This window comes from Dermochelys coriacea, chromosome 11 (assembly GCF_009764565.3).
Source record: "Dermochelys coriacea isolate rDerCor1 chromosome 11, rDerCor1.pri.v4, whole genome shotgun sequence".
In the NCBI taxonomy this organism is placed as follows: Eukaryota; Metazoa; Chordata; order Testudines; family Dermochelyidae; genus Dermochelys; species Dermochelys coriacea.
In genome coordinates this window covers 46,234,682-46,247,248 of record NC_050078.2, presented here as the reverse complement: position 1 = coordinate 46,247,248, position 12,567 = coordinate 46,234,682, and the positions used below count along the sequence as shown (strand labels likewise).

At 36.1% G+C, this 12,567-nt stretch overlaps 1 protein-coding gene across 15 annotated transcripts in view; it reads left to right on the top strand.

Moving 5' to 3' along the window:
* The window catches only part of SESTD1 (SEC14 and spectrin domain containing 1), a 126,036-nt gene that overhangs the window by 45,864 nt on the left and 67,605 nt on the right, over nt 1-12,567 (top strand). For all 15 annotated transcript variants that reach the window (XM_043505421.1, XM_038422450.2, XM_038422445.2 and 12 more), the window contains 2 exons: nt 593-701; nt 8,005-8,095. In XM_043505421.1, coding sequence (XP_043361356.1) covers nt 593-701; nt 8,005-8,095 — 200 coding nt within the window. The remainder of the gene's footprint in view (nt 1-592; nt 702-8,004; nt 8,096-12,567) is intronic.

The following is a 12,567-nucleotide window of genomic DNA, read 5'->3' as shown; positions in this document are numbered from 1 at the left end:
GGGTATTTAGTAATTCTGAAAATATGGCCATTCATATGGCTTTAGGAACCTAACTTCAGGCACTCTTTAAAAAATAATCTTGATCAAATGCTCTACGTTTCCACCTTTTGGGCCTTCATTCAGCAAGATATGTAAGCATGTGCCTAACTTAAAACACATTAATAATTCTGTTGAAGGTAAGTATATGCTAAAGTACCTTCCTAGATTGGGGTAATGTAAATGTATAGTCTTACTGAAAAGACATTGAGATTTTTTTAAATGTTCAAAGTTGTTAATATATATTATAAACTGTGTTTTGCATTAAGGTCACCTCATGACCAAACCCTGTGTTTTGGGCATGTCATTTACTGGTAGGTTACAAATACATTGTTTAGTCTATTATGTAACTTTGCTTTAACGTCTAAAATATGCTTCTCAAAATGTTCTTTAATTACAGGACTGTCCACAACTCGCAGCACTTTTGTTCACTTGTAATCTTTATAGCAGTTTTAGACACAAGTAACATGTAGTTTTGAGACTATGTAGCTGAAAATGTGTATTTTTATCTTAAAACTACATTAAATCTTTGTAATGCCTTTTTTTTTTTAAATAGGAGGGAAGGACAGACGAAGTGGCCTCATTCTGACAATTCCATTATGCCTTGAACAGACAAACATGGATGAGCTGAGTGTTACCCTAGACTATCTGCTAAGCATTCCAAGGTGACTAAGTGACTCTAAAGGTGTTTCTTAAAAGCAATACATATTTTTATCTTCCGGTACAAAACATATTTTACTTAGTAATCAGGACTAGTCAATTTTTTTTTGTCAATGTCCACATTTCTTGGTCGACATATAGTCAAGATACAGACTCCAGTGAAACATTTTTCACACTTCAATAACATTAGTGATGATGATAAAAAGATTTCACGATCTGTTCAAGTGTGTGCTGATTTGGATTTGGCCCATGGTCTGCCTGTTGACTAGCCCTGGATTATACTATAATGTGATCTCCTTTGATTTTTATTAGAATGACTTAAAACACAAATAACATAGTAAATTAAAAGATATGTGATAGTTTCTTTTAATTATCTTGCTTGTTTTTTTCTGTCTGGTGTATTTCACAATTGCATTGTTGGAATACGTGCAGTAACTTCTTTCTTTCTGATAATTCCGGTGTAAACTAACTAGCGACTATAATTTAACTGCAACATTAAAAAAGGCTAATCATTGGAATTGATGGGACTTTTCAGGCAGAAAATAGTTTGTTCCTTTTGTTTTTTTGTTTTTGCCTTATATTCATTCAGGCCCAGAGTCACTGAAGCACTTAAATTGTGCTTAAGTTTAAGCATGTATGAAGTCTTATTGAAGTTAATGGGATTACTTACATGCTTAAAGTTTAAAAAAATGCTATAATTGTTTTGCTGAATTTGTGCCAGAGTTCAATGTATTCTATCATTAATTATGGGTTTGATTGTAAAATTATTAACTTCTGTGGGAGATTTGCTTGTGAAAAAACTGCAGGTTCAGATGTATATTTATTTGGCCAGATATTATTAATTTATTTGGTTGGATCTGATGATGGGGGCAGAAATTATCCAATGGAACTGGTAAGTCATCCTCAAATCTTAGTTTTATCATTTGTGTTTGATTTTTCCCCTCCACAAGTGAATGCTCATGTTTCCAACATGGTTAAAAGACCAACTATAAGAGACCGGGAGAAAGAGATGTTAGCATAATTAAATAAAAATGCTTTATGCATTTTATTTTGCTAATGGGAGTATCAGATCTTTTCAAATATATAGACTAATGATCTGGCCCCAAAGTCAAGACCAAAGAGAAGAAAAATGAATATTACTAAAAGAAACCTGACACACTTCTGTAAAGCTTGATTGAATAATTTACTTGTACTCTTAATTAGTTACATGCTTGTTGTTTATACATTTATGATGTTTTTAAAAAAAAAGGTGGAACTTTTAAAAAATTATGAGTGAAAATTGTGCTCATCTTATTCATGCAAGTAGTCTAATTGACTTCAGGGTTTGGTCCTGTTTGTTGAATGAATGTGAATAAGTATTCTACCAAAATTAGTTGTTTTACTATCTAGCTGTGATATATGCGCTTATTTTGCTTAAAGCTATCTGAAAATTCACACTAAGCGTAGCTCGTACCACGTGTAAACTGTGAAACACCTATGAAAATAAAGGTTGACATTCCCACTGTTGGTGTTGACAGTCATGCAGAATAATATATGGGAGACCATCGTGATTTAATGTTGGTTTAATAGTAGAAAGAATTTGCTTTTTAAAAAGCGTTTTCCTTAAATATTAAAGATTCTCTGTGCTCTTCTGGAAGGCTTTAAAATGCTTGTGAGTTAACATTTTGTCCCCAAATCAGGCTTTTGCGTTTTCAACAAATATCAAGCCTAATTCTTTAAAGCTTTACACGAGTGGTCTTACTTGTGAGAGTAGTCCTGTTGACTTGTATGGGAGTTCCATCAGTGGATGGTTTGCAGAACTGGATCTGAAGTTACACATTGTTTAACATACACTGGCTCAAAATTATGCCTCACTAACTTCAGTAGCTAGTGTTGTAACTCCAAATTTTTCTTTTATTAATGTGAAATGTTTTGTGGCAGGCCAGACTTTTATAGTGTTGAGGTGAAATTTCTTTGATCTGTACAATATCCATGAAATACTGGTGTGTTTTTTTTTTTTAAACAATTCATAGCTATTGAGTAGATGTGTCTTTGTTATGATAGGATATGGTTTAAAATATAAAAACTTTTTTAAAGTGGAAGAAAGATAAATGCAGCAATATTTCATGTCCTTCAATGCCCTGTCAATGGAGTTGGCAGGCTTCACTGTTCTTATGCACAAATCAGTTTTACCAATTTTTTTTTTAAAGCTTAAATGCATTGTGTTAAACATTTTATTTAACTTTTAAGAATTGGATAATTTGTTGTTTTTTGCAGGAATATACAAGTGCTGTTATTTGTTTCCATTGACCTTAAGAAAAGAATATTTCAAAGGAATATGATAGACACACCATTTGTGTTTGCTTTTTTCAAGGTTAGGTTGTGTCAGCTCCTATATAAATCTTCTAGTTATAACTTGGCTTTCAGAACTTGCTCTGGCTGTGACACTGCAAACAATGAGCCTAATTTTCTGTGGGGTCCCTGGAAAATCTTACGCATGTCTTCCAGAGGTGCCATTGAAAAATAAATAAAAGTAAAATCCAGGTACACAATGGCAACCATGTTGGAAATTAGTTTATTCCTAAACTAAAAATTGATTGATTGTTTTTGTTCTAAAAAGAAAGTGAAATATGCTTATGAATATTTTTCTACCACTCCCAATTGATTTTTTCCCCCTCCTGGTGTTTTAGTAGTTCTTATCCATAATGTAGGCTAAAGTTCTGATCCTGCAAATGCTTACTACCAAGCATAATGCTTGCTGCTATGAGTAATTGTATTGGAAATCAATGGGATTATTGTAGTAATAGGCACTGTGCTCTGTCTGTACATTTTCAGGAGCTAAACTTTTTTTTCATTAAAAAATAATTAAAATGGGCAAGGGTATATGATTTAAAAAAACCAACAACATAGTATATGCACACCCTTTTTTTTCTTTAAGTACACTTGACAGCTTATTATAAGTGATAGTTAATCCATCTTAGTCCCATAATGGTACAATATAGTAAACAAAAATATTTACGTGTGTAGTAATATTGTATGTATTTGAACAATGACTAGAATGTCTTACTAAACAATTTATAGTCAGAGTTGGCACTAGGGTGCATGGTTAGTTAATGCTTTCCAATGTTCTCAGTTGCTATCACTTGCTGAACTTTTAACTGTTGAGACTGAAACTTCCCATGTTGAGTCATTTCACTGAGAAGCTCTAGAGCAGGTTCCCAAACTTGAACAACCTGCGTACCCCTTCATGAAAATACCATATCTCGCGAACCTCCTCCTAAAAATGAGTATTTCCAGAGATTTCTGCCTTACCTGAGCATAAATTATAGAAGCAGGGATCTTGGAAATAATTTAGTTTTTAATGACACGTTTATTACACACTATTATTATTACATTACATTATTAATTTTATTACATTACAAAACAGCAATATTCTTCCAAGATTTCACTTTTGTAGCTCCTATCACTTCAATTAAGCCTGTTATAGGACAAGGCTCCTAAATGTTTCATCAAGGAGTACTAAACATGAACCAGCTTGAAGGTATTTAAGAAGCCAACTCAAATAAAGAGTTCCTCCCACAAGCATTTGGATCTTGAGCAGTCCAGGCAAACAATGCACGACTATTACAAAGCTTAAACTTGTTCTTGGTAATAATTTTTAAAAACAACACTAGCAGCCTATTTAATTTTAGAAACAGCAAAAAATATCCTCCTCCCTTTCCATTTCTCATAAGGAGTCTTGAAGTTTAAATCTCCTCAGTGTGATGAATGCGCTTGCTTTGATCTGTATAGCTCTTGGAAGTCCAGAACTACTGGAGAAAGGTCTGGTTTGGCATTGAGTCTGCTTCTGTATTTGGTTTTCAGATGTGCATATGAGGAAAATGCTTTCTCGCATAAGTAAGTTGTTGAAAAGATAACACAATGATGGTAGCTTTTTCTGCCAGCAGGGGGTACTCGTTTCTTAAACTCAGCCAAAAGTTGATCAGTGACCGACTTCTGAAACCCCTTTTCAGTTCGTAACCACAGGAGATCTCAATCTATTTCTCTTTTTCCTCAGTGCTCAATATCTGCATTGAGAGAGTAGTATCATCAAAGGGGCTGCAAATCCAGTCATGTCGCTTGACTTGCTGGAAAGTATTCCCTGAACGTTGTGCAAAGTCCTTTTAGGTGTGCAGTTATATTGGTTTTAGTGCTCTGATCCAACCAAAGTTTGTTCTGCCAGGAAGTCATGAAGAGTACTGAAACACTCAGTTTGATTGTTTTCCAAACACCTTTCCCAGAACTGTGATTTCTTTATCATGGATTCAACTCGGCCTTGCACATTGAAAACTGTTATATTGAGGCCTTGAAGAGATAAATTTAGGTCATTAATCCTCGAGAAAATGTCTGCAAAATAAGCTAGGCTCTGGAGCCAGACATGATTTTCCATACAGCTGGCGAGGTGGAAAAAACAAGCATCTGTTCTAAGCTCAAACAAACGCACAGGGATTTTGCCACGTGAGAGCCATCTAACTTTGGTATGGGACAACAGACAATTATGTACACTACCTATTTCTTCACAAAGTATGTGAAATATTCTGGAATTTGTTGGTCATGATTTTATGAAATTCACCATTTTCACTGCATTATCCAGCACTTCCTTCAGTCCCTCAGGCATGCGTTTTGCTGCGAGGGCTTGTCTATGGATACTGCAATGAGTCCAAGAGACGTTTGATGCAACCTTTTTTGTTCGAGCTACAAATCCTTTATGCTTCCCCATCGTTGATGTGGCCCCATCAGTGCAAATGCCTAGGCAAGGAGACCAAATCTATTTCCTTTTCTTGAAAATATGCATTAGTCAGACTGAAGATATCTTCTTCAGTTGTACGGTCTTTCCATGGTCGGCAAAACAACAAGTCGTCTTCAACCATACCTTCATTCACATAACGTACAACACTAGCAATATAGATAGATTAGCAACATCAGTGATTCATCCAAACGTATAGCATGATATAGACTATTTTTCACTCCATGTACGATTGTGGTCTCTACATTACTTGATGTCATTAATTGTTCTCGACAATGTATTATTGGACAAAGGTACTACATCAATCCTTTTGCAGCCTTTTCTCCGAACATGCAATGAACGATGTCTTTGTACATGGACCAATCAAGCTCTCTGCTATGGTATGGGCTTCTGATGCTTTGTTACTCAGTAGCTCACTCGGTATGACGCTTCAAGTGCATTTTCTTTATCAGTATTTGCTTTGGATACAAAACTGGTAATGTCACTTTTCTACTTGGCTAATTTTCTCTTGAAAAAATCAAGAGGCTTGTTGACTTGTGTGGGGTATCTAGTTTCTAAGTGGTACTGAAGTAGAGAAGGTTTGAGGCTGCTGTTTGCTAGAATATCACCACAAATTACGCGCTCTGGTTTTGGACACTCTTGATCACCAATGCATGTAAAGCCATATTTTATATAACCGTTGTCATATTTTCTTTTCTTCATAAGCGACTTTCCAGGACCATCACGATCATTTGACCGAGATTTTCCACACTTTGGACTTGACGAAACACTTGCTGATGTTGAGCGTTTGTTTTCTTGTGTCTTTACACTTTCTGTTTTCAGCCACATGTCCATATTGGGTGTACAACAGGTCAAATAAAAATAACACACTGAGAATGCTAACAAACGAACAAACTATTAAATGAGAAGATTCACTCAAGTCTCATTGGAGCAAAGTGCCATGCTACAGAGAATGATTGAGTAAGGACTGACTGGGGATCGTTACCACCACATTGGCTACAATGTCCTTGGTTCCGGCTGATTTGGTGCGCGAATACTTTTTCTTCCACCATCAGGGACCAGGGACAAATGAGCTTGGATGGCCGCCCAGGTACAGCGCAGCTTCCCCTCCCACTCTGCCCCTCATGCTGCCCAAGTTCCTGTCTGCCAGGGACAGGGTCCCAGCTGCCGCCGTGCCCAGGGTCCCAGCTGCTGGCCCCGTGCTCCATGGGTCTCCTGCTGCCGGCCCAACTCTCCATGGGGCTCTGGCTGCAGCCCCACACACCTGGGTCCTGGCTGCTGCCCCACCATGCCTGGAGTCCCCAGGGACGGCTCTGTCTGCCATTGTAAAATTGTTTCTGTGAACCCCCAGGGGTTTGCAGACCCTACTTTGGGAACCACTGCTCTAGAGCCTTCATATTTAAAGCAGAGACTTAACATTTGGCAAGTATGTTACCCTGAGTCCACCAAAATTTGACCAAGTTATAAGCCTCTGAAAATTGCTATATTCATGGCTCAGGGAAGGTTCGTTAGACACCAGCAGCTAAATTCTCTGAATGTTCCAGACAAGCATGCCCTAGCCTAGAACTGCAGGCACTGAGCAGGACTCTTTATGTTGCTAGATGCTGTGGTGCCTGGCACTGGAATTGTGAGTAGGAGAGAGTTTTTCTGTATTCTGTATGTTCCCCTTGCTGACCCCTAGGCAAGAAGAAGGAGGATGCAGACGCTGGGCACAGACAACCTTAATGCTGGCATTCCTAACTTTTGAGCACTTGACTTTGTACTCTTATGTTCTTTCAGCATTTTTTTGGTATGAATATATACTTCTTTGAAAATTTATATATTTTGTACTTAAAGTAGTTAATTTAAAAAGGGAGTAAATAATACTGTCAATTTGAACTACATTTTCCCCTTTTATATCTGCTTGCAAAGTCTGTATTCTTCTGGCTGGCTTTTTGTATGTTGTAGTAAGGGTCCTGATTCAGAAGAACATTTAAATGCGTGTTTGAAATTAAGCATGAGCCCAAATGTTTTCCTGGATTGCGACCTAGATCAAGTGATTTAGGAACAGGATATGGAAGTTGTATTGTTCAATCTGCAATAGACTTCCTGGGTGACCTTAGGAAAATTAACCTCTCTATGCATCTGTTACCCATCTATAAAATACTGCACTAACTCACAGGGATTTTGTGATATTTATTGTGTAATGTTTTATAGGGTACTTTATGATCACTGATAAGAGGAACTGCAATATAAACACAAAATATAATAAATATTTGATATTCCAGAAAATGTATTAATGCTGTTTTAAAAAATTGCTAGTATGGTACAATAACAAACAAGAATGCCTGAGCAATACAAAGGAAACATATTTTGTAAGTGAACATACTTCAATTTTTAAGGGAAGATTTTTAGTAAGTAAAATGGCAAAATTCCATAGCGGTGTCCTACTTTTAAAATGGTTGTGATGAAAGTCAGTAATAGCCAAGCTAATCACAGTGATATCTGACATTTTGTTCTTGAGTTTTACTGTTTTCTAAAAGTATCTCTTTTTTTTGTTTTAGTGAAAAGTGTAAAGCTAGAGGATTTACTGTGATAGTGGATGGCAGAAAATCTCAATGGAATGTGGTAAAGACGGTTGTTTTAATGCTCCAGGTAAATCAATTTTTATGTATTCACAGTCAGCAGATTAGTTTTATAGATGGAAATCAAAATGCTGCATTACTGTAACAGTTGAAATTTCTTTATTGGGAAACAGTCAATTTGTAATTTAATTACAGAATATGCTGTGTGCATAGAATTTTGTAAGTAGAAGCAATTAATCTGAAAAGGGATTTATATACTTCTATAGAGAGTTATTCAATTTTTTTCCAACTGAGGGTCACCTAAGCTATTTGCTGAGACCCTAGGATTGTTTTATTTTGGGTAAAATGGAGCAGATTGGAGGCTGCCTTCCTTTTAATATAGTGATGGGCTTCCTTGTCATTTCTAGGAGCAAAACTTGAGTACAGCTGTTCAGTGCTGTGAGCACCTCAGGGAGCCCACTGAATTTTGTGGTAACTGGAGCTTCTGAGTAGACTTCAAGGGAAGTCCTAAATATAGCACATTGCAGTATCTAGCCTGGAAGAGGTGCTTGTGTCTGACTTTCAAGCCCATATTAAAGAAGAATTGTTGTACCTGCTAGCCAGCCTTCCATGATTCATAATCCTGGGGCACTGAAACTCCCTGAATCAAGGAAAAGAGGTGGATAGAACCTAAGACTTACAGGTTTCAGAGTAGCAGCCGTGTTAGTCTGTATTCGCATAAAGAAAAGGAGTACTTGTGGCACCTTAGAGACTAACAAATTTATTGTAGCTCACGAAAGCTTATGCTCTAATAAATTTTTTAGTCTCTAAGGTGCCACAAGTACTCCTTTTCTTTATGAGAACCTAAGACTGTAAACTGTTTTGGTGGAAGCCAGGCATATGTCCACTTCAGATAGTGCAGGCAGAGATTTCCATTCTCACTCCCTCCTTTCTTCCCACTTAACCCAAATAGCCTATATAAAAGAGGAGTAATGTGTCTCTGCTGGGTTTGCTTTTGTCAATATCCCCACCTCTGATCAGGCATAGCAAAAGTAAGGTATAATAGAATCTGGTTTTGATGAAAAGGAAATGTAGAGCAGACTATTATCAGGTTATTGATGGTGAAGCAGATCATATTGTGACTGCTTTCTGCTAGGAGCCTCACTTGCATGTTGGAGTGGTGAAAAAGCGGAATATTGAAAATAACACTTCAATGAATACAAAATCTGTAAATAAAATAAAGTGAGAAAAAACTAGTTGATACTACTACTATTAATGTGTATTCGAGTAGTTCTTAGGAGCTCCTGGATCAGGACCCCATTGAGCTATGTGTTGTACAAACTCAGAAGAAAAGTTTACCATTATATAGAGCTGCACAGCATGAGAACTCTGGCAAAGGGACTCCAACATGCAACACCCATGTAGCCTATGGAACTCTAAAATGCATTACACAGTCATTCTTCGTTTTACTGCAGCGGTGCAACTATGGGAAATGACAGAACCTAGTTTTGATCTGAGCAGCCTTCAGTTCAGATCTAGATAAAACTTCTAAAAGTGTATTATCATGTTAAATGTGAATAGTTTACAATGTCTGGGGCATATGGATCATTGATGCTCCTAGATTCTTTGGTGTGTCTGTGACTTTCATAATCTATGCTAATCGGGAGGCTGTGGCCTTCCTCTTCATATAGGCATGGCAGTGGTTTTCCAGCCTTTGTCATTTCCAATCTAGACTGCTGATTGGGCACCCTGCTTATGGTTATTTATGAAGCCATTCCAGGAGCTCCAGCTAGTACAGAATACAGGTATGTCGCTGTGTTGTTAGTGCCAGCTACAGAAATTGAATTATAGCATGTGGGAAAAGACTAAATGCATTTGCCTCTAATTTTGATTTCTAATAAATAAGAGAGAAGATGTGAAATGCAGGATCATTTATGAGTAAGTACTCGGAAAGTAAGAAGCACAAAAAACTATTCATTTTTAAATAAGGGGTAGAGGATAGATGGAAAGAGCTTAGTTGAATAAGCACAATAACTATAATCCTGCAGTTTCAATTTGTAATGAATCTGGTATAGACAAATAATTTGAATTAATACATTAAATTGAAACTAGAAGAATAGACTTTAGGGCCACATTTTCAAAAGCATCCTCTATATTTGCATGCCCTGCATTGCACATGTAACTTTATAAGTGTTCACATTTGGGCATTTCAAATTTTGTATTTTACTTGTGCACTCAGAAAGGGAAACTATGAGCTTATTCAATTTTAACATGGACATTTGAATTTTTAGGGTTCCCAGAATGCCTTGTCTTGCACAAATTTAGAAGCTGGGCTTAAAATCTGGACTTTGGAATGTTGTTTTGTTCAATTATTAGGGTAACACTTTATCAAGCTTTCAAAATATTGAGCTATACCCATATGAGCAATAAATAACATGATCTTGAAAATTTTCAAAAGGATATGACTCTTCACCAACTTTCTATATCACAAATAATGCATCTAAATTGTTTGTTCTTCCAATGTACATTTGCTTTTGCATTTCTATGCAATGTTATTTTTTAGGTCAGAAATTAAAATTTATTTGCAGTTTAAATATTTTTTTGATGTCAGTTATGGATATGTAGGTCTAGCATTACTGGCCCTCTTTGTGCAGTCTTGTGGTAGAAAATGCCAAGGACCAAATCCTGCACATTTTAGCTATGCCAATAGTCTCTTTAAAGCCAAATCCCATTGCAGAGGACGTCAATGTTCATCTAAGTAAGGTAACCAGGATTTGTATATGTTGAATACAATAGGCACTTCTCTGCTCAAAAGAGGACCCACCTGGCCCCTTGGTTTCAAAGCAGTTGTTGCTTCCTGACTACAAACAATTTGTGGGCTTCTTTCCAGATTCCATAGTGAGCATTAGTGCTACTTCATACTGTATCAAGGGACCAAGCTTTTCATGTCCACTGAAGTTACAGGTCTCTCTGTGACAGTGATTTTTTTTTTATAAATATTTTTACAAATTTGAGAGGTTCAAATTCTATCTGCAAAAATAAAATTTCTCTTGGGTGGATTTAAAAATGTACCTAATAGAAATGGGAGGTGCTGCTTCATAGATCCATCACTTACACCAATAGGCTGCTAATTCTTCTCTGCTTGGCTGACTGATTACTTATCCTTTGTCAGCTTTTTCAGTGTTAGTTTCCTGCATTTTGATTTTTCAGGAAGAGCAACTCTTTCCTTTTCGCCTTAAGAGTAACTTTAAGAGCTACTGACTGGTGACTTAATGAGATTTGGCATTTGGACCCCCAACCTTTTCTCTTTTGTCAAGTGCCTGTTGCCTTTTTCCTTAAGTCTGTATGAGTGCTCTTCAACAGGATGTACATCACATGTTCTAGAATAATAATGATGTTTAGAAGCACTTGATTTCGGGCTTCTGTCTGTATATGTAATGTGTCTCATTGTTTCTGTTATGAAGAATGATATTTCAAATACATTTTCTTGCTCCTTCAAGTAATCATCTCTCTCAAATTATCATTTAGAAAATCTAAATCACTTCACTTCTCATATTTCTCTGGCTGGACAAAGAAAATCAATTAAGTCACTTTACTTTTTTAGTGAGGCAGTGTTTGGGCTGGAAATGCTGTGGGGGAATGTGTGTTTAAAAACAACTGTTTCTATGAGAGTGGAGAGAAACCTATGAAGACAAGTTGTTTTTTTTTGTTTGTTTTTGTTTTTTCCCCTATTAGATTTAGGTTTTGCAAAACCTTGTTTTTTAAATCTAAATTGTGAGTCCATTTTAATTAATTGTCCCATATTAATTGTTTTTCATCTTAAAACAAGATAATTTAAAATCAGTTCTACTCACAGTGCTTTTCAATCCTCAGTACTGAATTTATATATCTTTGTCCTATATTACAGGCTGATGACCTCACAAAGGATAATGTGTATAGCTGCCTGTACTGTGATGTGAGGACAATATATAAATAGGCAAAATATATTTGAACTCGGGTTTTGTAAGGAAATATTGATTTGTCAATTTAATGTATCATTAAAATATTTAATCAATTTAATGATACAGAGCGTTTCTATTCTGGGAACAGTAAACATGATAGTTACATTATAATAGCAGATCCATTGATCTAAAATCCTGATTTAATAGTAAAGTATATATTTCTCATCTAACTTGACTTGTTTCTTTATTGTGATGACCTACCTTTGGAGTTCTGACTTCAAATATAGTATCAGTTAGCTTGTATAAAGCTTGCAATTGAATTTCTTTTCCATAGTACATTCTCTAGATAATAATCAAACAGGCTATAGACTGAAAATCTCATATCAGTCTTAACTATGATTTTGTTACCACAATATTGCAAGTAATATTCATTCAAGTAAATAGGGTTGTTTTTTCTGTTTTCCATTACTGATGAAGGGTGGCTAGTGGTTAGAGTACACTTTTTTGGGAATCAGGAGACCTGATTCTATCCCCAGCTCTCTTCTGACTCATTGTGTGATTTAGTGCAAATTACTTAATTGCTGTATAATTTCTCTATGTAGAATTAGTATACAGCCACCTA